This window comes from Rhea pennata, chromosome 10 (assembly GCF_028389875.1).
Source record: "Rhea pennata isolate bPtePen1 chromosome 10, bPtePen1.pri, whole genome shotgun sequence".
NCBI lineage: Eukaryota > Metazoa > Chordata > Aves > Rheiformes > Rheidae > Rhea > Rhea pennata.
Genome location: NC_084672.1, coordinates 10790624 through 10817557, shown reverse-complemented (window position 1 = coordinate 10817557; position 26934 = coordinate 10790624). Strand labels below are relative to the sequence as shown.

The 26934-nt window shown below is 37.5% G+C and overlaps 1 protein-coding gene across 6 annotated transcripts in view; it reads left to right on the top strand.

Moving 5' to 3' along the window:
- ADAMTSL3 (ADAMTS like 3) overlaps positions 1-25930 on the top strand; it is a 193237-nt gene extending 167307 nt beyond the window's left edge. For 3 of the 6 annotated variants that reach the window (XM_062583670.1, XM_062583671.1, XM_062583672.1), the window contains exons 23-31: positions 250-378; positions 11902-12084; positions 14275-14394; positions 15166-15378; positions 17838-18021; positions 20541-20745; positions 21525-21634; positions 23235-23449; positions 23982-25930. In XM_062583670.1, the coding sequence (XP_062439654.1) occupies positions 250-378; positions 11902-12084; positions 14275-14394; positions 15166-15378; positions 17838-18021; positions 20541-20745; positions 21525-21634; positions 23235-23449; positions 23982-24091 (1469 nt within the window). In that variant the 3' untranslated portion in view covers positions 24092-25930. Of the gene's footprint in view, positions 1-249; positions 379-11901; positions 12085-14274; positions 14395-15165; positions 15379-17837; positions 18022-20468; positions 20746-21524; positions 21635-23234; positions 23450-23981 lie in introns of those variants that run through there. The other 3 variants (XM_062583675.1, XM_062583673.1, XM_062583674.1) reach the window with 3 other exon arrangements.
- The last annotated feature ends 1004 nt before the right edge of the window (positions 25931-26934 follow it).

Here is a 26934-nt window from a genome sequence, read left to right as displayed (position 1 = left end):
ACCCCACTGCAATGTGAAATGATTGGCAATCCATGCAATTCTGCCCAAGTTAAGAGGTAGCAGAAAGACCTTGTTGTTGCTCTAAAACCAAGCAGGTGTGAACAGAGTCTGTTTAACCCACCTGCATTTTCTGGCTACTTCTTTGCAGACTGAATTCTGTTTCAAACATAACGAACTTAAACACATGGTCTGTATTTAAAAGCCAAAAAAAGCTCTTAAATCTGATTATTCCTTTCTTTTAATTTAAAGAGGTTCCTGTCATTTTCTCCTCCTTCTTAAACGTTACAAATCGGGAAGCCAGCGATCTTTCTGTAGTTGTCGGAGGTACGATCATGGCAAGAGTTGGAGCAAATATTGTGGTTGAATGTCCAGTAAAAGGTAAGCAAGAACTCTACTGACATTCCTTGTAATTTTGGAATATGAAGTTTACCGTATGCCTTGAAAAAAGTAGCCAGCAAAAGCAGTGAATCATTAATCATTAGTCATTTTTATTAGCCATGTCACCTCACGAGCCCCATTTTTCTTCTGTCTGTCACTTTAATTTATACACACGTGTATGTGTTCAAACAGGCTGTCCTTTAAAAGTACTTTTCTTTCCAGAGGCTCCGCTGTGGAGCGTAAAGCCCACCAAAGCGAATGATTATCTTGCTGCAATAGCAAGCACAGCCAGCTGACTTGCTCATCAGAGAACTTTCCTTATCCCTATTTGAGATGCACATATGTCTAGACTATTGTTAAAACTGAAAATGAAATCTCCAGCCACAACTTAATAGAACTTTAAACCTGACAGTGAAGTAAACTTACCTTTTAGAGCCATCAGTCTGCAGCTGCAGTAAGGAAACAAAGAGAAGTGCCGAGCCGCGAGAGTCTGTAGATATTGTCTAGCTCAACATCTGTGGAGCAGCTCTTAGGTTGATCAGAAGCTACATGTCTTAAGCAGTTCAACATTTCCTTTTATTTTCTAGTTTTTTGTATGGATAAGGTAGGTATTTTACTTTTAATCCCATCATTACTGTTTTTTAAGTTTAAATCATAATATTTAATTCGCAGTGGTAATATTCTGCCAAATATTTAATGAAGTGAAGGTCAGCCTTTTATGCCTTATTGAAGCAGTTGCGTGAAAGAGCTAGAAACAGTGAACACTGCAACTGGAATTGTCCAAGAAGTCTGTGTACCATTTACATTTGTATTGCTGGGGGGATATTTTAGAAAGAGGGTGTTGATATTAACCCAAAATAGTGATAGAAATGTACACATGCAAATAGCTCTGCATACAATAGTGGCGCCAGGCTGACATACATTAGGACATGTGGCTCTGCTATTTGCTGTTGTACCAAGGCTAATTCTTTGATGAAGTAATATTTTCCAATGATAGTTTGGCAACTCTATGTACAACTGACCTACATCGCAGATTTAGCAGAGAGTTAACGTCATACTGTTAATATTAATATTGTTAGGATGGGTGAGCAGTTAGCAATTTTAAATATAAATTAGTATTTTCACATGGGACTGTAGACTTCCAAGTGCTTTAGAACTGTGTATGTTAGTGAGCCAAATTTCAGTTATGCTTAGACAGCAGTGTTGACTTAGAAAATGATTTATCTAATTGCTTTACTTCCTGTCATTGCCAAGGAAGCAAGTATTACTGTTTGTGAATAAAACAGAGCTTGTATGTTTTAAAATTTCACTTAGTCTAGAAGCATAAAAACTTATGAAATGATGTAAGCACACTTTTTCTGTTTTCCTTCCTTCATCAAGAATAATATGCAACTGACTTTAGTTCCAGAAGATTGAGCTTAATAGTACTTTATGCTAATATGTTTATCTAATAGGGTGGGATGCAAATGTTTGTCAGAGTTTGCTGTGTAGTAAAATGAGAGCTTTGCTGTGAATACTGGTAAAACATGTTGTGACATTGTTGGACGTGCAAGAGCTTGATTTCTGAAAAAGTGAGTCAGAAAAAGTATTAGTGTTTTGATGTACTCTAAAAGTTCTCTTCCTGTGAGCAGGGACCTGAGTCTGCTAGAGTCCTGGTTTTGCTCATTTTTTCTCTTCGTTAGGTATGTTGATTTACAGTAATAGTCTCCTATTTTTCTGGAGTAATAGCCCACTGTAAATCCTTACAATGAATATTTTGATTAAAAATACCATTAGACAGCCACGTAATGTGACTCTGTAGACCAGCTGAGGACCTCTTATGTCTGTAGGTGATGTTGGGACCACCTCTTAAGTGATGTTAAGACTGTAACTTCAAAGTGGCTGTAGGAGAGATTCCTTCTCTTAGTGGCAGGGAGGTCTGGACTAGATCTAGAGCACCTTTTCTTCACTGCCCTGTCCTCTGAATATGCAGAAAGGAGGGTGTGTTTTCTCTTCAGATAACAGCTTCTCTCCCTATTGTAAGCAAAGTATTGCTCTATAAGGCTATGCTGTTCGTCGTGTTTTGATACATCTATATTCAGGATCCATTGGCAAAGACCTTACTCATGCAAATTTTCCAGTGATGTCAAGCAGACATATCTGAGCTGTTGGACTCTTGCTAGCCAACCAAACAATCGTGCGTAAGAACAACCTCCCAATGAACGTGGTTTCTATGTGCGTGAAGAATCTTAGTGCCACGCCACTAGCAGAATTCTTAAATTACTTTTGAACTTCTTGGCTGCAATGATTTCTGAGGTTTTTTTCTGTAGGTTGAATAACCTATAATCCTTATTTATAGCTGTTCAAATCATGGTTTTCTTTATGAATAAATCTACCTCTGGAGTTCTGCATTTTGTGTCTAACACTGCAGACTCTATTCAAGATTTTTCTCTCTGAAATGTATATGGAAATCGTGTATATATGCAAAAATGGTAAGTCATGGTTCATTTAGGAGCACATCATGAGTGGAAGAGCTGGGAGCAGGAGCAGCCCACCCAACAAACTGGCAAAGACTATTGTGAGAGGTAGAGAGGAGGTGATGTTGTAGGGAAAGATTTACTTTTCAGCCTCCTCTAATGGCCAGCTAATGGCTGTACAATGCAGCCTTTAGTTATTCATAGCCAAGAAGAGACCCAAATGTATTGCACTTAAGGGGCTCTGGGTTCGTTAGGCCACTTTATGTCCTTTACGTTAAAACCATCAAACAAGAAAGTTTAATATTACATGCAAAGTTAGCCAGCTGAGCAAAGTTTTTTTTCTTGTTTTGTTGTTACTAATTTGGTTTCTTTTGTCCTTTTGAAAGACTCTCTCACATATCCTAAAACTCACAGTTAGATAGCAATATTTAGATACGCTATAGAGCAGTGTATCCTAATAAATAACAGAACATCAAGGCAAGAGTTAAGAAAATTATTTCAACTAAATTGCTGAAACCTATTTCATATATCTCTCTTTTCTTTTTAATTTATAATAAAAATATATTTCCACTAATTATAATAAATTAACTTTTATAGGTCCCACACGAGTGTATGATAGAAAATATTCATAACGTTCTCGACAGATTCATATTCCATTCTTACAGCCAGCAGCATTTCAATCAACACACATGGTATAAATATCAATACTGATTGCTCCAAATTGCTCTTGGATAACATTTATTGTATTTGCAGAAAAGATCTTCTTGTGATTATTACTAAAATAAACTAAAACTGTCAGACTCCATTTATTGTGAAACCTTGAGAGTTCTTAGTTGAAGTAGGAAAAAAGAAAAAAAAATACTTATAAAATGTGCATTGTATGCCGCCTGCTGGTGAGAGACTGGAAAAGAAATACACTTATTTGAGATAATATTATATACACATTATATTTCATCTCTGAAATATATTGAATTAAAGACTTTTAAGAGTAAAAACTTCATCCAAATTCTGCATACTAATGAACATACTTTGGCTCTCTAAGAATAACATCGATAAAAATTTGGTGGGAGGTATACAAGGCCTGTTGAATCGCAGTCATCTTTCTGCAAACATTTCACAAAGATAGACCTGCTCCTTGCTGTCAGTACTGGAACTTGAAGCACGTCTGGATAAATCAGCAGTTTGATTTTTCCATCTGCTCCTTCATTTACCCACACTGATCCAAATGCAACTTTGATGCTGTCCTTTGTCTTCTATGTTTAACCCCTCAGAAGTCATCTCAGTGAAGAAAAATAGCAATTAAATACATAGGATTCTGGATCTTAATTTCTTTTAGATTTTCTAATGTGCCACTAAAAATAATTAATGAGATATATAGGGGTAAGTACAGCTTTGTTTCATGAGGAAGGGTTGATGTATGCTTATACTCTTCATAATGGCAAAAATCTTTTGTTCTTAAGCCTCTCCTTGCTATAAGAGCATCTCCGTTGGTGTTTTAGTTTGGATCAGGTGAAACCTTTGAAGTAAATCTTACCCCATTTAATTGCGCTTTAGTTTGTATCTTGCAACAGTCTCAGAGCCTGAAAACTGAATCCCTTTTGCGTGAAACTAAACTGAACAGTGCACCTGGGAGTGCACCTACTACCTCCAAATGCGAATGGGCAGCGAGTCCCAGGGGCCAGGTTAGAGCCAAGCAGTGCAGAGCGACCCTCACCCAAACACGTCACGCGTGTGTTGGGTCCTTCGTACCTGCTCTCTCTCTTCCCGACCCCATCCCTGATGCCCTCCCGGCTTGCTAATGTACATGTAGCCTGGGCCGCCTGTGGGGAAAAAAACCCACGAATTGTAACTGCTCACACCGCTGCTTTTCTGGTTTGTGTTCTTCCCCTTCTCTCCAAGCTTTCCTTACTGACAAAGAGGTCAGACTCCTATTTCAGGAGGCGTTAATGTGGATTTTGTTAGGGAAAGGCAAAATTTCAGAAATCCATTAGTCTGGTTGGGAACGCTCAGCAGGTATGGGGGTGTTCCTTTCATCTCTGCTTGGGTTTTCAAAAAGCTGTTAGAGAGTCCCTAGGCAAAGCTGAAGAAAACTCTCACAGTGTAAAAGAAGAGGTGACTTTGTTAGTTAGTACCTGATTAAATAATAGGCAGTAAATGGAAGGAAGAAGTTGTCGAATTTTTCAGCAGAGGAAAATTACCAGTAAGGTGCCTCAAGACTGTTCCAGGATTCGAGATTTTCAATATATTTATGAAAGTTCTGAAACAAAATTTGAACAGTTACTTAACGAAAACTGTGAAAAGTCAAGGAAAATAAATGCTAATAAATCTTAAGTTAGATGCAAAGAGCTGCAGCAGGATCACACAAATAGCATTTAATTGTTAAATTGAGGTAAACAGTATTCAGAGTTGATAAGTGCAGCCTAAACGTACAGGTAGAAAAAGTAACTTTAAATATAGACATGTGCACATAGTGATGGACTGGACTTGGAAGAACTGTCACTCAAAGGAAGGTTTGTGGAGCTGTGGTGGTTAGTGCTCTGGGGACCTTGGCTTCCTCCTGCGTGGTGGCTGTAAAGGGAAATCAGGGCTACTGACAGATGAACTGACAAGAAAAAGTATAATTTGGCTATTGTATAACCCCCGGGGCATCTTGTTTGCAGTTCTGATCACCCCTTCTCAAAAGGATGTAGCAGTGCTAGAAAAGGTAGAAGAGAAACATAAGAAAAAATAACAAGCATGATGGTCCAATTGCCATCTCTGGTTTAGGCAGTCACTGGGGAATGGTCAGTTCATAAATGCCGTGATTTTAATGCTCTTTCCTTACACATCCCCAGCTGCCCATTACTGGACACACAATGCTGCATTAGATGGACTTCAGGTCTGATTAAGAATGGCAATTCCTGTATAGTTCTTTTAATTTCTGATAAAATTATATTTTCCAAGTCCTGGATTATATATCTGCTTCAAGTCCTTGATTATGTGTCTTCTCCAAGACCATGAATGTCTAGGTCCTTGGTGATATAGCCGTGGCTATTCAATTTGAATGAAAGTGTGATTTCTAACCGGCTGGGCAGAGCTGTCTCCGATAATATTGGTGAGTTGTGGGATTGCCCTGAGGTTCACCAGCCATACCCATGTTGGAGATAGAGAGTTTAGCCTAGCAGTTATTTCTGAGGTCTTACTCGATTCAGCCCTCCTATATAGATATCTAAACAGAGTTGCCTAATCTTAAATGCCATTTTATTGAAAAATCTTAGCCCTAAACTCCTGCGGTTCTTTGAGCTGACAGAGAGCTAAAGAGGACCTGGCAGAGCTGTAGCAAAGGTGGGATGAGTAGGGCCCCTTTGAGGTCGTTGCCAGACACCAGTAAATATACCTAAAATCTGCCAGCTGCTGTGCCTGCTTAGCAAGGGGGGCTGTCGCCTGGCTGGGAGGAAGAGGCAGAGGGAATAGCTTTGAGAGACTGGGGGACAAGGAGGCAGGATCAGGGGCGGGTTGGAGGATCTCGCCGAGTGCCAAAACGTCTCCCGCCGGCTCTCAGTTCAGGTCTACTATTCCCTGTGAAGCTGGCAAGATTTGTGCAGGTAATTTCGCTACAGCATAGTCTAGGCTCTTTAAAGTTCACTGGGAGTTGATTTGCTCAAGCATAATTCACATAAATATAAAGGAATTTTGTGATTTCTGCTGGAGAAAATAGGAAAATATATCAGTTGAAGAAATTGTATGGTAAGTTATGCTAATTCTATGTTAGAGAGCGTAGGAAAAGTAACGTTCAGAGGATGTTCATTGTATACACTACTGACCCAGAATCATTTCCTCTGAAAAATGACATGCAAAGCTGGCCTCTAAAGTTAGGTAAACTTTGCTAAAACTGTAGCAAAATGTGATTTTTGCCAGCACAGTTCTGCCTTGCTCTTGAATGGGAAATACAGGATACTTTATGAGATTCTACAAAGCTGGGGGGAAAATTTCTGAAGACATTTCCAATGTTTTAGAGCAACTAGCTAGTAGGCCAAGATTTTTATAGTGTGTAATATTTCATAGGGCTTTCAAGGTTGGAGGAAATTTGTTTTTGAACACTGAATATTTTAAGGGCACCCTACAGTGCAGATTCTTTTTTTTTTCCTTTTCTTTTCTTTTTTTTAAAAAAAGTTTTTAAGCATGTGTTTCACAGTCCCATCCGGAGCTGGATTTTCTTTCCATAACATTTTCTGTCCCAGGGCCATTCATGGTGGAAAATGACTTTTTTCATGGAACATTGAGTATTTTAGAGCTGCTCCAGTGCTAGTGGAAAATAACCTGTGTTTGAGGTCAGAAAAATAGATTAAACTAATTTTAAAAGTTTTATAGCTACTTAGGTCTGTGGTAGAACTTTTTAACATCACAGGATTTGGATCCATTGCAAGATCAAAATTCTGATTTTTTTAAGGGTTTTTTTAAGGCTAATAAGGCCCCAGTTCAGTATCACGTCTTTGTTCATGAAGCACAATTATAGTAATGTCTAATTTTACGTGTGTATTTAATAACATTGTCTAATAGGGATGGATTTAATCATGTGCTTAAGTGCTTTCCTGACTTGAAGCCATAGGATATGACTGTTTCATTCTGCTACTTGCTGAAGTCAGTGACGAATCTCCTGTTTGAATCCCTGGGATCTAAATTGCATTGAGGGTTTCTGAACCTCTGGCAGTTTGTGTGAATAGATACCTTTGGGCTCATCCTCAGCTGCATCTGAGTGGAGGTGGGGTATGAGGCAAAGACAGATGGCTGTGAGCCATTTCTTACCTCTTCTCTTTTTGACCTGGCTGGGGATCAAACCAGGAACTTTTCTGCTTGAAAGTAATATATTCTTGGATGTAGATAGGGAATGACTTCCTTCCAGGATTGCACACTGGAAATATACTTTTTTTTTTTTTTCCCTGAAGAGAAGGTCTAGGAACTGATTCGAAAATTATTTGGTGTCTTCTGACCCATATGGATAGAAGCCATTTTGCAGAAGAAGCTTTTGTAGATGTGTTAAATTTGGACAGTAAGATAAAAGGAAAGATGCATTTTAAAACTGTCCCAGAAAGGACAACAACAGTAATAGAAATGTGTTTGAGTCAGAAGAACAGGGGCAGAAAAATATAGCAGTGAGAAGGAAGTGTTTTTAAAATTCAATGTAATTAGCTGTTAAACATTTCTTTTAGAAATCCAGAACACATATTTCTTATCTAACCGGTCTTCTCTACACAATCCTGTAATTGAAGAGGGAGTGAATGTTACTTTTGTCCATGTAAATTCCCAGGGTAAATCAGTCTTTGTGCAAAGGAGAGTTAAGCATTTGCAGTAAAATTCAGCCCTATGCAGAGGGTGAAGTACCCATCAAGTCCTGCTTATGCCTCTAAGCCTAAGTATAATAGTATAAGGAAACACTTATCGCATGGTTTGGCCTCTTCTAACTTAGCTTAATTTTTCTTCAGAAAAGAAACCCTAATATTTATAAAACTTTTACGACTTGATTGACATGAATAATAAAGATAAAGCAAGTTTTAGACCTTAGCTGTTTTGCCTAGGAAAAACAGCTTTTTTGCATTTTAATGGCATGCTTTGACATATCCTGCAGTTTTTTGTGTAGCTAAATCAGTGCTATTCACAGTAGTACTGAGAGTCTTGTCACGAGAGGAATGTGAGAGTTGTGTACCTTGCCCTCTTTCTCACAAGAGCTGATGGATGATATTTAACTCAGTGCACAGCCCTGCATGCCAGCAGGGAAGCAAATCTTATCTCAGGAGTAGTAAATGTGGGGCCTAATTTCTAAAGGGAAAGTATTGAAAAGCTGCTGATGGAAGCTTATGCTACAGAAACATATAAATAATGGTAATTGCATGTTGGGGTTACGATGTGAGCTATGTTATGAGAAGGGGTTTTAAGCAAAGCACCGGTAAGCACAGAGACTGTTAAAAAGGTAAATGCACACCTAAAAATAGTTTTGCTTGAGTATCTTCCAACAGTAAGAGTTTCTCCTGATAGGAATTCCAAAAATGACAGTATGCCCAAGAACTCAGTGTCTTTTGTGAGAGTTATGGCAGAAAAGGAGTTTTGACTGGCCCCATAAACATGCAGATAAGCTGAAGCTGTCCCAGAGCACTTGCAGCATACCTACTGCTTCACCCAAGCATGCAAAGGAGCTGGGCTATAAGGGATGACTACATTCTTCTCCTGTCTGTTTTATTTCTTTAATCCATTTATTGGGTGTGTATCAGTGAATGTGACAGTAGAAGACAATAAAAACTTGTTTCTGGCCCAATACTGTGCTGCGCCTCTCTGGATGCACAACTCAAGCCTTTGTATCTCCTTTGTGCTCTTCAATTTGGAGTTCCCTTGAAAGACCGGCTTAGAGGCCCCCTATTTCTAGCACGCAGCTATGTCTTGTATATGTATAGATTTAACTAATAATTTTTAAATAGATTTTCTTTCTACTTTTTCTGCAACTGACAGCACCCTTAAGATAATTTAGGTGGATTCATTGTGCATTTCCATTGGACTGGCTACTGCACTGCCAGGCACAGCTCTGTCCGCGTTTCTGCTCCTTAGACCTGTTTGTTTATTCATTTTATTCACTTGAGAAATGGCCTGATTTACTTTCTAGTGTGCGTGGTACTGCTTGATTTCCCTCCACTCGCACCCCAAAGAGAATTGTATGGAGGTCCTTGAGGCAGAAGGAGGAATTACTTGTTAGTAATTTAATTTGACTTAAGGATGTGTGTGACAGATACTCTAGTTTTGAACTTAAAATGAGAGTCAAAGCTGTTCTGCAGATTTCTTCTGCAAACTGAGCTCCAGTCCAGGTTTTAAAAAGGTTGTACTTGTCTCTGAATGACACACGAGAAGAGTAGAGACACAGCAGTTTTTCAGGGATAAACTCTCGGATGCAGACCAAGTTTGGAAGGAAGAAATATTTTAAGTTAAATCCCAGGAATGAGATACATTTCTGAATGCTTTGCTGAGAGCAGAGTGAGGACTCTGTATCAAGGGAGGAGGTTGAGCTGAAGTTTGACAGAGGCCCAGGTCAAGAGCTTAAATTTGAACCTTTCCAAACATTTTAATGTTTTTGTGATTTGAGGAAACTGAGTTTTGAATCTTTTGACCTCAGTCCCATCCCACTTTGCTGCTTCTGGCCTATTTTTGGCTCTAATTGGCCTGCAGGATTTTGGTGCCACTGAGGGTAGTCTGGCTGCAAACCTAAGCCTTAGATTAAAACTGCTCAGCATCCTCACAACACCTCCTCAACTCATCTGTACAGTAAGTATAGATCCCTGAAAGGCCATGGAAAATACACTGTAAAGGAAAAACGTGTCTGAGAATGACATATTGCAGCCAGAAAGCTGGGATATAATGAAAAAAAAGACCCTTAAAACAAGACCTCTTCCTAATTCCAAAAGGAATTTTCAAAGTGTTATAAAGCTTCTTCTGGAAACTTGAAGGACAGCCTCGTTTTTGGACCCTCATGCACTCTGCAGATCTGCACTTTGTTTTGTGCAGTTTTATTCAGTAAAACGTAACCTTGTAAGCATGAAAGCACTGGACAGTTGCTAGATTGTCCAGGACAGAATCTGTGATCATGCAGGAGAGTTTCTCTCCACTGTCTTTCTAGACAAAATGGCATGGGGAGCTTTTTCTTTCAGTGAAATAATAGAATCCAAAAAATATATCTGGTTCTTATTACAGTAAAGGAAAAAAAACTTGAGGTGTGCATTGAAAGTGCTAAGCCAGTGATTGAAATGTTAAAGTTGTTCCTAAAGGCTATTCCACATCATGAAGACATCATCTGTAAAGTAATACCCTATGATGATCTGTAAGGAAAGGAGACCGAATTAGCATTCAATATGGCTGAAATTTCCATGTGTCCCATGTTCAGGTGAGGTCCTGTCATGGATCCCCTTCTGATAGTCTTCAGTGACCTGATGTATTTAGACAAGAAAAAAGAATTCAGGCGCAAGACATTTTAATTACTCTGAGTTGTCCCGTGCTGATTTGTTTACCTCTGTGGCTAGTCATTGTGCCAGATACGTCAGAACTACCGAGTGATTTATTTAGGATTTTGGAGCTTTGGAAGAGCACTTCTGCTGCGGCAGCTCAAGTAGCATGCAAGCACTAAGTATCCAACTTGCCAATCTGCCAACTTCCAAAATATCCTCTTAAAGGCAAATATTTGAGGGGGAATGGCGGGGGGGAAGCAGCAGTCAAAGCCATCCCACAGAGGTAATACTGTGCTCTTTCAAAAATAATCTAATTAAAACTAAAAATCCAAAGTCATTAATAGATTAAAATTTAGAATTATGAGTTATCTGCAAATACTGAATTTCTCAGAGTTCCAACTTACAGTAGGAAAGATGATAGCTTTCTATAACACAATAAGGGAGTGTTAAACAACTAATCCCCTACTTTAGTTGTTAATAGCTCTTTCTGTTCCTTCACAGAGTGTTGCTACAATTTGTCTTAATGGCATCTGCTATCTGGAGAAGTCTTCATGGTTCCTTTGGGGGCAGAAATTGGCCCCATATATTTTTTAAATTCAGTGATAAATACATCCTTTTTCTTCAAGAGAAACATTGCACCTCAATTTCTTTTTCTGCTTTGTTTTAGTTAGAATAATCACAGAATGTAATATTTATTCACTCCATATATTCTGGGCTGCAGGTTCACTGAAAAGATGCTGTGCAGATCTCCACGGGAGTTGGTCTAGCCTGGGGCTGAGTCTCACTTTTTTCGGTACAGAGACGCATGATTGCGTTGCATTGCTTTTGAATAACTGGCAGCAGTTTTTAAAGCTGTTCTATGAGCTTGCCCTACAGTGCTTAACCTTTGATCTCTGCAGGATGCTGAACTGTTAATAGAGCTAACAACTGAGAAGTTTTGTTGTGAGTGGAAAAAGTACTCATTTAGCTGCAGTGTTGTTATTTTAACTTACAGTATTGGTGAAAGGACAAAGAAACTTACAGTTCTTAGATATGGTAGCAGTTGGCAATATAAAACCTACGGTTTATCTCATTCAGTAAGTATTTTAATTATTTGCATTTTAAAGGTGTTCCTCAACCAAATGTAACATGGTTTAAGAAGAAAGATGTGCTGCAAATCAATTCTTCCTTGCTTTTGAATGGGTCTTTATTTCTGAGGAATGTTTCGTATGAAGATGCAGGAGCGTATACTTGCACAGCAACTAATGCTCTTGGAAAAGCAGAGGCCACATCTGTTCTCCACCTAACTGGTAGGTGCCACTTTGATTATGAAGTTTTACCAATGAACTACTTGAGGAGATATTTTACACTTTATTATAAACTTGGAATTTTTTATTGCATCTCACTCCTTGGGATTTGTTCTCTATTTCATGTTTCCTGTAGTAATGCATCTAGATATTGAAGGTTTGATTTGTGACTTCTTCAAATGGTGCTCTGTCTTCCTGCTTCTAGGCAATAAACGTCAGCCCTTAAATAATGAGACACATTAGAAAACTAGTCCACTGTCATATTACGTTGTGCCCTGTGTTTTATCTAGGGAAACAGGGCAGGCTTGAGTTATTCAGAAAAATCTACAGGGAAATGCAATGAAAAAAAAACAAAAAAAATTTTTTTTTTATTATAGAGGCTGGTAAAACATAGAGACATGAAAGACAAAAAAGTCTGAATATCTACTGCTAACTCTAAAACAAGAAAACTTAAACAAAAACTCTTGTTTAACGACTCTCTCATAAGTAGATTAATAATGTAATACTGTATAATACAATCATGCCTTGCAAATAGCTCCAATGAATGGATCATTCAGCTCTAGAGATCACCATTTTGATGTACAGAGTACAATGCAGTTATATGCAGCAAATTCTGCTACAAAGCTTTCTTCTTAAGCACACGTGTGGGGTAGGTTGTAGAAGTTTGGATCTATTGGCCGAGAAAGATGTACTGAAGACACAATCATGCTGTCCTCTGTGCAAGGATGAGTATCAAATGAAGCAGCCTTCTTAGTTTCAGTTTCCCTGGACTAGGTCAAAACTTCAGATGTTCCAGAGAGGAACTAGTGTGACTGGAAGATTGCTCACAGGAGTCTGAACTTCATTTCTAGTCCTAATCACATGACACCAAAAATAAATCTAGATTTTAAAAAATAAATCTAGATTTTAAAAAATAAATCTAGATTTTAAAAAATAAATCTAGATTTTAAAAAATAAATCTAGATTTTAAAAAATAAATCTAGATTTTAAAAAATAAATCTAGATTTTTTTAAAAAAAATCTAGATTAAAAAAAATAAACCTAGATTTATTTTTAAAAATCTAGATTTTTAAATAAATAAATCTAGATTTATTTTTAAAATAACATATTTAAATAATCTAGAGTGGCCAATAGAGGGCCAAATTCTGTAATTTTTTGACTGTGCAGAAGTTCAGTGAAACGAGAGGACCTCCAGTGTCTTCCAGTGGGAGGATTTCAAGAGGAATTGCAGATTAAACTGCCTCAGTGCTGCGCAAAGCAATGTCATGTCACACCACTGGACTTTGACCTACCCTGGGCAGCTGAAAACATGTGCGGCCTTTCTAATAAGCATGCTTATGGACCGATGAGACAACTAGCCTTTCTCCTGTGGCTAGTGCAGGCCTAGCCTTAGCGTGGACCTGGGGAAATTTTTTTGTCATACCATTTTCACAACCAGTCGAGAGGCTTTGTGCAGCAGACATTGTACATTAAGGAAAAATGTAAACTAATCCAAAGGAACCTACTTAAACAACCCACGGAAGTTAGAATATAACAAAAGCCTTAAACTACAGAAGGAAGATGAATCATGGATATTACGCACATTCATTAAAATACAAATGCTGACAAAGTGTCACAAACTGTGTGTTACTGGCAGATTACCCATGTTTTTGGCTGTTATTCTGGCATATAATAAAAAAAGGAGGAGTTGCTACTCTGCACTGCGTATTTTGAAGAGATGTTCTCTTTTATATTATGGCATTTTGTCATATTCCCATCTAATGGAATAGACGAATTGGTCTGATTCCATTGAGAGAGATTTTTTTGTTTTTTTTCATTTCTGTATGAATGACTGATAATGAAATAAACAATGTCATCATGAGAAACAGTAAACAGATCCGAGATCTTGTAAATCTCATTTTTTAAGCTGAGTGTTAAAGGCTTACTTTGTTAAAAATAAAAAAAAGAAATAGTCAATATCTTTGATAAATTCAAAAGTTTTAAGTTTTGTATTATTATAATTTATTCTTCCATTTTCACATCTGAAGTACATTTGTTAGATGAACATTTTAATTGCATAAATGAGGATCGTAAAGAATTCCAAAACACTAGTATCCTTCTGATTGACAGCTAATGTTCAATATTTTGCTATTAATTATCTTTAGCACCTTGGTTTAATTCTTGGTAAGAAGATATCTTATACATTGTTTTCCAGAGCAAACATTTACAGGGAATAACACCCTATCATCAAAGGGAAGCAGAAGAAAGCGTGTCCTAATGGCGTCTGCAATTGGTACAAATGTCAATGTGGTACCTGGAGATCCATTGAGAATAGGTGTGTTGTCTTTTCTGCCTTGGTGGTTGAGCTGTATGTGTTGTTAATGTCATTAAAATGGAAAGGGCCCCACAGGGCAAGTGTGATTTCTAAGAGTTCAATTTTGGTGACCGTCTGGATGTCCTAGCGTATCTTGGCTTTTTGTTAGCAGAAGGAGCTACAGAGTTAGAGGTGATACGTGACTATTTTTTGATCCAGCTTTACAAAAAAATGTTCTAAATGTTGACCATGCAGGCATCATCTAGATGACTCACCACAAGACTGAAGTGAAATTTCTTTGAGCTCCATTTGAAAATGGTGGGAGAGGATCCAGCTCTAGAACTACTTTTTATTTTTCTGTCTAAAGGAATACTTCTGTTTCCATCCCTTTTTGTGCTTGTGGAGTTATGTGCAGTAATTTCATTTAGTGTTTATGACTCCTTTCTAAAACGGACAAAAACTTTCCCCTCACAATCCTATTTGCCTATTATAGTCTGGTGTGAAATCTTCACTCCTTTTAAATAATTTTATTTCCGTCCCTTGGTTCATATAGAAATTATGTTTGTAAAAACCAACTAAAAGGGAAAATTTAAAGAACTGTGGTAAGTATAACTGCCTTACACGGTTGATAACCCTCAAGACTCGGTCAGGATCAGTTTGGGCTGTAACACTTTATTATTTAGGCTGGAAAGGCCCTTATATAACATCACAGATTTATACATACCCATTCACAAACATTTTAATGTAGCTTCTGTGTTTAGAAAAGCCTGCTAAAATGCTGTTGATTTTTAGGTTGCCCAGTGCTTCCCAACCACAGAAACACAGTTCACTGGCTTTTCAGAGATTTCCCAGTTGAGGAAGTTGAGACCTTGGAATACCGAACCCTGGTTGGGGGTCGTATCCTGGAGGTGAACACCAGCTCCGGTCAATTCACTGGACAGTACAGATGTTGGACTTCAGCTAGTGCAAAACCAATGTCAGTTTGGGTAAATGTCAAGAAGGAAGGTTTGTTGAAAATTATATGACAAATTCTTAAATTTTTAAATATTTTCTTTCGTTGTGTAAAGGCTTTCCTGAACCCTGGCCTATATTTTTGTACATGGAAAGTAATAGACAACTGTGTATTTCGCTTCAGATATCTGAGTAGTCCAATTTAAGTCCATGGACAATGTCCATACTCAGAGTTGCATATGGGCATTAATGTCTGCAGTAGCAGGACCTAAAACAGTACTGTATTATCTCATTTCTTATTTGTGTAGCTGAGAAATTGAGACAGTATTGCTTGATGCAGTGCCTTGCTGCTTGAGCAGTTGTTTAATCAGGCCAGTTTTCTAAACTTTAGCAAATCATACTATCATACATCATGTTATCATGATAACTCACCAAACTGAGGATATATATGGAAATATATGAATTACAATCAAAATAATTTTAATGTTGTTTTCTCATTTAAATGTCATTTAATGATATGGAAGCCATCTTATTGTAGTCACTCTTAAACGTGTCTGTACTAGGAAACGGTACCTATTCATTATCAAAGTTAGTTTCAAGCTTTCCAGGACATTTTGTAAGATCCTCCTTCTCAAATGTGATGCACCTGCACAAAACTCCATTTCCATTAGTGGGTTATAAAGTGTGGAACTGTGAATAAACAATATTGTAGGTGAATTTGAGAAGAATCTTACATATGCACCAGCAAGACAATGGGCTGCATTTGCAAATGCTCTGTGTAGTTTGTAAATATTTAAGGTGCTATAGAACTTAATTACATTATAATTGCTGGCCTTTTCAGGAGTGTCTTAGAGAGTTAGGAACTTAAGTGCTACAGAGAGTCTAGCAGCAAAACACTGAACTCTATCTGAGATAAAAAAAAAAAAATACTAATCAATCAATACCTAGGGAATGCAAATGAGATTTATCCATTGAAGTTGTTAATGATTTAGCTATTATCCTACCAATGTCATTTGGCTTGCTGTTTATGTACAAAAGACTCAAGCTATAAGATTAGGTTTTGCAATCCCCTAACTGTCTAAGTGTATATAAGTATATTTATGTATTCTCAATGGCTGCCATTGGTTTATTTGTGTGAGTGAGGACTTGTTCTATTTCCAAGGGTTGTGGAGTTAGTGTTGCAGTTGCAAAGTAATCAAAATGTTGACTTTTGCTGATAAATCTGAAATCTAAAGTAAATCAAAATATAAACTGAATCAGAAAATATTCTGATAGATCCTCCCTCTTTCTCTTTCTCTCTCTCTCTCTCTCCCCCCACACACATGCACACACACACATATATATCATGAACACTAGAAATTCTGAGCAAGCCTAGCCATGTACTGAACTGTCCACAGGAAGCCTTCAGCTGGGCTGGTAGTACTTTTGGGGGATTCCATTTTCCAGTCATGAGCTTTAGCTCTGATTGTTGCTTCTGTAAATGTTTCATCACTGAAATACCCATGTGTAGTAAGACTGCAAAATCTCTTCTGGTGGTTTCTGCACAGGAGGCATATTAGGGGCACTTCTGAGCAGTGTCATCCTAGTTAAACAAACAATACAGTCTCTCCATCATAGTTGCACTCAGTAAATTTAACTATTTCTACTTTGAAAAAAGCCCTCTTGTATTATTTTAAAAAACCCAGAAGTAATAAGGAAACATTGAAAAACAATAAGTTAAAGAATTCATTATGTGCTGGAAGAGCGAGCCTGTGGACACAGCTGGTAGCTATCAATTATTCTTGGTTATTACAGAAAAATCTGACTCCTTCTGTGATCATATAAAAATCTGTCAACATTGCAAAGTACTTCATCTTTTACCAAGTGTCAAAAAAAAAAAAAAGTATGTGGGGGGAGGGAGAAGTGTGGAATTGTGACTAAATATAAAGGTAGTAATTGTTGGAGGTGATTGGTCTTTAATATAAAATGCTCTTTAAAACAAATTCCTTTTCATCTTGCCAGATGCCTCAGTGGCAAGTTATTTATGTATTAAGAACCTTTTCTATAGTTTAGCACAGGATTCTCTTAAATCATGAAATTATGTGAAGTGTCTGGAGTAAGATGAGTTTTCTTCAGAATAAACTTACTGTAGAACAGCAGGAAACCTACAGACACTGATTTACAGTTTCCTCTTTTTAATGCTCATTGTATAAAAATATTATGAAAGTTTTAAAAGAAGTTCATCAGTTCCAACTGTGAGCCAAGTTCTGCCCTTCATGTGCACATATGCTGATCCCATTTGCCTTCTAGAGAATTTCATGCTCATATGTAAGAGCTGAAGTTGAGGGAAGCTGAGTAGGACTAAATTCTACTCTGGCTTCCACAATGCAGAGCTATTTGCTTTTCTACATTGAATGTGGTGCCTATCTAGCTTACAGGCTGTGTGGCCAGAACAATCAAAATGTGACCAGTTACAGTGTGTAATGCCTCTTTCGCTCACTAGCTTTCAATTGCATTTCTTCTCCTACGACTAGATTATAAATGGGAATATGCGGAGTGGAGTACTTGCTCAGCTAGCTGTGGGAATTCGGGAACCCGCTCCAGAAGACTGCAGTGCATGAATTCAGAGAAGCGGAAAGTAAATGAATCATTATGCAAAGAACAGCAAAAACCAGTGATTATTTATCAGTCATGCAGCACATGTGACTGCCCTGCCAGGTAAACTCCTTTCTACTCGATTTCTGTGTATTAATATTTTTCTATAAAATGAGCTCATAAACCTCTGAAAGTGTTTGTTTCTGGGTGTTACTCTCTGGGTCTGAAATTTGGGTTTTATTTTGTCATGAACCCGTAAAGCATGAGAGATGTGGAGATGGATCACAAGCAGGTGGGGGAATGCTGGATTCAGCAGAATAAATAAAGACTGTGCAGAGCTCTCTGTTGCTGCAGCTAGTCTTGCTGCTACCACGCTGACACCTTTACAGCGAAGCTGGAGGTTCCTCTGATAACACCAGCGTCTGCTAGTTTTCCAAGATCTGTGCCAGCACCTTGAGAAAAACTGGTTGTGTTTAGAGCAGCCAAGATGCTCATGAGCAGAGTCTGTAGTGACCTTGTCTCCTTCCATGCTAGCAGAGCAGCTGTGTGTAAGATACCTGCTGTGGAGCACCTTGCTTGTCTCTTGTGCCCATTGCCACAGTGTCACCATCTTTGCATGTGCTGCTCTGCCAGTCTTCTGGTTGAATCAGCTGGGATACCTTGTGATCTTCGGGCAGAAAATCTTTGTGTTACAGGCAAATATAACCACAGCCTCTGGTTCCAAAAAGCCAAAATCTCATCTCCAGATTTTGTGGACTGCACTGAGCATTCTGGCTCAGCTAGGCGTAGCTCTCGGTCTTTAGCAGGAAATCCCACAGCCATCCTCAAAACAAGTGCTCTACATTGCTTTCAAGGATTGGCCATCACTGTCAGCAATGTAATATCCATGAGGGATGAAAGGTCATGCACATGTTTTGGAGTTATCCTTCACTGGAAAATCTTTGGAGAGAAGTGTTAAGGCCTTAAGTGACATTGTGGGAGTGCATCTGCCAGTGTGTTCTAAACTCTGTGTTCTAAATACAGAAAACATAGCAACAGATAAATATCAGGAGAAATTTGTTTGTATTTCATTATTAGCAGCCAAAAAAACCAGATCGCTCTAAATTGTGAGTCTGAACTACAGCCAGCCCATAACAAGTGAACTTCTTGCCAGTGGAAAAATACTAAAATAGAGCAAATAGTAGGAAATACAGACTTGGTTGCAGGCTTCCCTCTAAAATCTGGCCATTTAGAGTAGATGAGAGAGTTATGAGTTATGAGGATGCTGAGGAGCAGTGGCCCCCTAAGCAAAGGCCGTGTCTTTAATGGACTCCAGTGCGTGACTTTAACAATCTGAATAACACTGGACCCAGAGTAATCACCATAAAAATCAAGCACTTATTTTGTATGACTAAACAAACTGGGACCTAAATTCTGGCCTACTAAAATGCTTTATTTTGCTTTTAATTTGGCTTTTTGTAGAATTAAACAGTGGAAGGGAATTCTGGGCATACTAACGTAGTTAACTGTACCTAGAATTATACATAATATAACATAACTCTTTTTGACTTTTTAAAGTATTCCAGGCTTCTCAGATGCCTGTGAAATAGCCCTGTCTGTAGCTCCAAGTGCCTCCAACCCCTTCCCTCTTCCCTGTGGGTGCTGATCAGCGAGGGGAGCACAAAACACTCAGACTTGCCATTCCATTTCCCCATGTACTGACCTCTGTGCTACCCGCTAATCCCAAGGCAACTCTTTAGAAAGTATCTATAGAATTATATAGATTTTAGATGGAAAGTCAGTCGTGGGCCCCTGTTATTCAAAGGTGTTCTGCATGTGTTTAATCCACTTCTCTCCAGCATAGCGTATAAGTATAGTTAAGCAAATACAAGGATTTAAGCAGGAACTTAACTTCTGTTTCAAGTGCTTGCCAAATTCGGGCCTTGCTGATTTGCTGTGCATGTGTTGCACCAAATATTTACAAAGTACTTGAGCTCTAAAAGGGAGAAAGACAAGAGTCCAAACTGTGAAAGATTAATCTGTCTTGAGTGGATGTAAACTGTTTGACCATAAGAAAACTAAATAATTGCTGAAGAGAATAGAATATTTTTCCTGTTATCACAGTTGTGCTACAGATAAAGTCCCATTCCTTATTTCTAGCTAGATTTATGAAGAGATAAAGTAGAATAAATTATATTGTCACCTACTGCTTCTCCTGTATTGCTCCTAGCTTCCAAAATATAATGTGTTTGCAACATGTAATCAATAAATGAAATGTTCTTTTTGAGCCATTATCTAACAAGATTTTGATGTAATAAATTTGGATGTGTTTTGATATGTTGCCTTAATGGCAAGCGAGTACTGACTCACTTCATTTTACTTTTACCTTTTGGGTAACAACTAGTATAAATTCAGTCAGCATATATTGAGTTATACTGTATCTTAGAAGGCTTTGGTTTACCAAATTTCTAAGATCCTACTTAACAACTGAAAATCTTGTTCTCCTTTTCTCACATCAAATTCTTGACTTTATATATCCACCTAAAACTTGCAATAACCCAAATTAAAGCTACTTTAATTTTTATTTGCAGATTGCTGCAAACTACCAGCAAGCTTGCGCTGCTTTCATGTTTGCTATGAATTTGTTTTTCCGCATCCTGTAGGTGGGTCACTAGTCCATGGTCTGAGTGCTCTGCATCTTGTGGCAGTGGATTTCACTTTCGACAAATAACTTGCCAACAAATAAAAGCCAATGGCAGTGTGCTGACACTATTACCAGATGCTTGTATACAAAGAGATCGTCCTCTGGGAAGGAAACCCTGTACAATTTTTTCGTGTACAGAGCGGACAATACCGACAAAAGGGCAGGTAAGTTGCAGAGTTCATCTAGAACATCTTTGAATTATAAAAACATACCAATATCATCATGCCGTTGTCTGAACATGTGTGTTCTCATGTACATAGGAAGAGCTAGGTGGCACTAGTTGTAATTACCTTTCAGAACAGTGAATTACAAATCCTAGTTTAATTTTGTGATGTCTGATCTAATTCAGTATATTTGATAAGTAAGTATTCCATTCTTTTATGCTTGTTTATTGCTTTTGCTGCAGCCTTATAAGAAACAAATTTGCATAGCTCTACCTGTGAAGTCACCAAAGAAGAACATATAAATGTGCTTCAAAAGCAGCTGCCACAATATTTAATACACAAAACTTTACTTTCTTATGTTCTGCATCTTCATTTCTGCAATAAACTTGCATTCATTTTGATAGGATTTTTAAAATTACATGATATTTACTATTTAATGAATAAAGTACTGAATTAAGAGCAGCATTCCAGATACGGCTGCTAGCAAGGTAAGTTTTGTGTTTCTCAGAATTAGGGAAAGAATGTTATAGCAAGAGATGTGAAGTGATTAGAGTGTAGACAATAGATTTAGCTTTATGAATAGGCGTAAGAAGTCACACACAGAGAGCTGGAAAGATTAGGCCTTATCTGAGCTGAGGTGTGATGGGGGTTGAAGAGGGAGAGATAAAAATCAAGGGTGACGCCTGGGTTATGTAACTAATTGCCTAGAAGGGAGATTCCGTTGATACTAAAAGTTTGTTTCTTTTTCTTTCCCCTCCCTCCTTTTCCCCATTTTTCAGTGTTCTGGTCGCTGCGCAGGCCGCACTGCAGGTTTACACCATCGTCACTTTATATGTCAGCTTCGTAATGGATCTTTGGTGCCAAACTCTTCTTGTGATGAAAGAAAGAGGTATTCAGTTTAAAGCAGTATAAACATAATCAAGCCAGGTTAGATTCTTTAGATGATCAAAGCAAAGATACAGTACTGTCCAGCCAGTAGAAATATGTAAATCCTCTTGAAGAGTGAAGCTCAAGGAAGGGAGGTAGTGACTATCATCGCTTTTATACGCTCAGTGAATTCAGGAAACCAAGGAGGACAACGGAGCTGATCAGCGTCCTCCACTATTCTAATGGCAAAGCTGGGAATAGAATGATAGAGTCTTGATTCCCAGGTCCAAAGAAAGTAAAAATTGTAGTGATCTGTCATTACTTTCTTACTACTGCTGAGCTCGGTCTCTTCTAATAACGCTTTTTATTATAGTCTATTGCAGACCAAGTTTTATAAATTAGGAGTTTTCCTGGGCCTCATATCCATCTTATACCATGTGAATTAGTTACTACTTTGTGATTACTGAAGTAGGGTGTATTTCTCTGCATAGATTTCATTTTTCTGCCTCTAAGTACGTACTGTTGAGGTATATATGTAGGCAAAAAAATTAAAAACTGAGTGAATGAGGAGGTGTGAATATTTTTTTCTGCAAGGCACACATTCATTCTAAGCACTTCATGAATTTGTTCTCCTATCTGTAAACAACTCACTTCCAATATGAAAATTATGGACTTTAAACTTCCTCAGAATTTTAATCAGCAGATTCACTTGGGACTATGCCAGAGCTATGGCAATCCATATAAAACACTATAATCTCAAAAAGGGTTGAATTAAAGAGGAATTAAAACTGAACATGAAAGTGTAGGGGTGCAAGATTTTGTTTCAGACCTACTCAAAGCATAGGTAGCTCAGTGAAGAGCAGGGGATATAGGGGTAACAAGTATACATATGTAAATTGTTACCATATTTCTGGATTATTGAACTCAGCTTTTAATATTTCTCTTTATAAAAGTGCTTTTCCTTTGTGATCATTTTAAAGCATTTTCACTGCACATAGGATCAAATTTTGGCTCCGCTGACATAAACGATCAAACTCCCATTTACTGCTGGGAGCCAGGATTTCCCTTTGGCTTCAAATGTTTCAGGAGATTTAGTGTTGACTTAGAAATGTTATTTTGTGTTCAGGAGAGTGGTTATAGATACACAGCACCTGCAGCATAAAGTATGTGACATTTTGGGATTGTTCTGGTGGAGAGAAGAGGGAATGCTGACAGTTAACGTTTTCTTGTTGAAACTTTTCATAAAGATGAAACAGTTTTTCTATTCCAGGATTAAGGAAAGGGCTCACCTTTTCTTTTGTCATGAGTGATGCATAATGAATGGGCACAAATTGAAAACAGGAAATTCAACTTAAACATAAGAAAAAGCTTTTTTACTGTGAGGATTGTCAAGCACTGGGACAGATTGCCCTGAGGGGGTGTGAAGTCTCCATCTTTGGAGATACTCAAAGCCTGACTGGACATGGTTCTGGGCAACCTGGTCTAGTTGTCCCTGCTTTGAGCACAGGGCTTAGGCTAGACAATCTCCAGAAGTCCTTTCCAACCTCAACTGTTCTATGATTCTATGAATAAGGGTTTAGCACAGAAATAAACATTCAACTGCCATTTGTTTTTCTCCACAGATCTGTGGTCAGAAGAAATTGTTCTTCAGAGGCCTGTGATGTCTATTGGCGCATAGGCCCCTGGAGGCCTTGCAGTGCGGACTGTGGGAGTGGATTTCAGTCACGACGAGTGTACTGTGTACACAGAAAGAATAACAAACCTGTGGCTGATCAGCATTGCGGATGGAGGAAGAGACCAGTGACCTGGCAGCATTGTAATGTCACATCCTGTGGCAGTATGTAAATATTTATTTATATCTGAGAATAGTTTTTAGCAGTTATATTAGAAAGAGACTCACAGTTGTATACTAATGAATCTGCAAGCATTTGATTGTACATCAAATGTAAAACTATCCTCTCCAAGGAGCACTTCATAATCCTGGGGTTATTTTTCTCCATGAGTAGGCCAGTTTGATATTAAAGCCTGAAGAGCACTTTTTAGAGGCAGGAATTTTAGGAGATTGTTTTATGCAAACTTCCCTGCATGACTGCGCCAGTTGTGACTCATTTGTGAGTCTCTAAGCAAGCTGCTAATTACTGAAAGGTGGGGTAGTTTTCTGAAATAGGCAATAGGTAAATGAATACAGTGAGATCATGCCTTTTATTTGTGACCGAGTTTAGATTTGAATCCACTGTTGTCAGAAATGAAAAATAAAATAATTGCCAAGCTATCGGCAATACTTTGCTTGTTCATGGTTATGATTATTAATGCTACTATGCATCTTTTGTCCATTATAAAGCCTTTTAATATTCAAATATATTTTTCAGAAGGCGAATGCAAGGATACAACTCACTACTGTACATTTGTAAAGCAACTAAAGTTATGCTTGATAGACATCTACAGACAAAGATGTTGTCAGTCATGCCAAGAAGTGTAACTCTTCTATGGAAAGTTCATGATGCTGCAGTGAAGAGATGAGAAGAGAGGTTCATTAAACTAGCCTACTCAAAGTATACACTTGTAAATAAGACATTAGTCATAACAGTTAAATGGGTACATGGGGCTAATGGAAAAACAGTATTGTAGATTGATATGCTGGACAGGGTATTTTTTCTGGGAACTTTTATTATCCACTCTTTTGCAACGGAACTTCTAATGTTTTAAACATTTTCTTGTCTGGATTTGGAAGATAATATCATGGCACATCATCTGTAAAATTTTATAGGCCATCACATTATGATTTTATTGAGGGGAAAAAGCATTATCTAAAAAGCACCAGGTAGTGCTTACTGTCCTTAAGTTATGAGAAAGCCAAAGTCACAAAATCCTTTGAAGAATTTCAGAATACTGCAACTATTGACCCCTAGTTCTCATTTTTATTGTTTTATCAAATTTAACATGATTCTTAAATTTATAGGTGCTGTGGCTTGTAGCTGTAAAATTTTTGGCAGTGACTTCATTTTTATAAACAGCTTGAGCTTAAGGGTCAATCTTACAGGATATGTTTTATTGCGATTAGCTGTCAGATGGATACACAGAAGTACATTTCTTTTTTCATACTTGTATTTATGTGTATACAATAAAAGGCATTGTAGATGCCGATACAATTTTCGAAACATCAATAGATCTGTTTTGAATAAATGAAGTGTCATTTTCCGTCATTCCTATTCTTCTGCTCCAGTCACTGAAGTATGATCAAAGTTCTGGCATGATTGGACTTCTCTACTGATTTTAAATTAGACACAAGGCTTCCTTGTCAGAGCTGTGAATGAAACCTTTGTGAGCACTATTCTCTTGCACATAGTCAAATGGTGAACTAGAGCCGATAACTGTCCAAACATGCCTGTCAAGCTGTGCTTTGAATAAATACTTGTTTTTGCATTAATAGGGAAAAAAAATTAAGGAAGAAATATTACTTATAAAGATGAGTAAGTGAAAGAAACCTATTTTGAGCAGTTTTCAATAAGATGATTTTTCATCATTACCATTAACTATTCAGATCTTTTGAAAATTGATAAATTCTGATTATGACATTCCTGGGTAAATTGTTTTCTTATTGCATATTGTCTTATAGGACTTTAAGCACAGAGAACCCCACAGGAGGTAGCGGATAGTAGTTGTTTTTTTCTTTTGTAGTTTCCACACTACTGCACATGCTGGAGGCCTGAATCCTTATCTTGACTTGGATTTTGTGTTAGGTTACTGAACTACATTTCATTGTAATTAGTAGGTATGCTGTAAGAACGGTTTTAGAAACAGTATTCCTACACAATGGGTTTGTATCACTGAAAATTAGATTAGCACTACTGTATAGAAAGTGTTTGAAGTGGACTGTTGTGTCCAGAGCTGACTGCAAGGAGAGGATATTCCTGATCATTACCTTCCTAATCAGCAATGGGTCTTGATTGTTTAAGCAGTTTTTTTTTAAATTAAAAGAAAACATTTGTAAGATACTTTTGTAGATATTTATTGTCTGATTTAAAAGTGCAATATTTTGTTTTGTACAGTGTTTAATAAAGATTTTGGGACATATATTTTTTTCTTATTACCAAAATTTCTTATTCATGTTTTTCCTTTATATTTAAAGTTTTTGAATGTTAACACACAGCATTCTTTTGTTGCTTTAATTTTGTCTTTGGTTAAGTATGCATGCTATACAGAAGCCATGCTGTAAATGTTTGTTTTTGTAAGTGGCATGACATTCTTCTGTAGCTTATTTTATTGCTACTCCAGTAACCGAAGATGTTTAACATTTAGCTTTCTTAAACTTAGTTTTGATATTTCTAAAATAAACTCTACTTTGATTATTCAACAGCATGATTATGCAGAGATTGTTTGTTACTATGATTTTCATGGTAGCTATGCTTCCTCCCCCAAGTGTTACTTAAGTACCTATTATTTCCATAATCTCAGATTTTTCAGAACTGAGACTAGTTCTTATTTCTGACAGCTTATTAGACAGATTCTCAGCTTCATTACAGTCTGCTTTGCACTGCTATTAAGAGGCAACATTAGAGGTAAGCTGACTGAAAAACTGGAGAGGAGTTTTTTCTATGCCAAAACCCAAATAAACCAACTCTACTGAAGTCTAGAATCAGGATTATGTGAATAGGTGGAATAAAGTTATCTTTCCTTGCCAGGCCTCCATGTACTGCACCAAGCAGGGTACATATATACCCAACAGATCATCTCTGTATTTTTATATTTACTGAGTCATCGCTGGCAAATAGCTGCATGAAGAAATTTGTTTCAGAGTATCCTATATGTATAATAGTCATTAGAGAGTCCCAAGAATCATATAAACTAGGAAATCCTCAAAAATTTTATTAAGCTGAAATTAAATGTCTAGCAATGAAATGGTGATGTTTCAGAATTATCCTAGATGGCAACACTGGCACAGATGTAAGAGTCATCGTTTTTTTGGTTTTATGTCGTCAACTCATTCTTTCTGTATAGTCTGGTATAGTGTATGAAAAGCACTTTCAGAATAGTACTTGAATCCATGAATAACTTTTCTGCTTTTGCATCTTAGTTTAGCGTGACATCATAAAGTGCTTCTTTTTAACAACTGTTATTTTGAGGAATTAGTTTTCCAGCCTGCTGTTCATTAATATGCTGCTTATAAAGAAATGACCTTAAATATTGACTGAAGCTGTAAAATATCATTTGATGCTTTTCCTGGAAGCATAATCTCTAGGGTGTGGCTCTTTCGAATGTAATAAAGGCTGCTCTCTTTCACTAATAAAGTTGGGGAGAAACATTAAGGGCAAATTGAAAAGG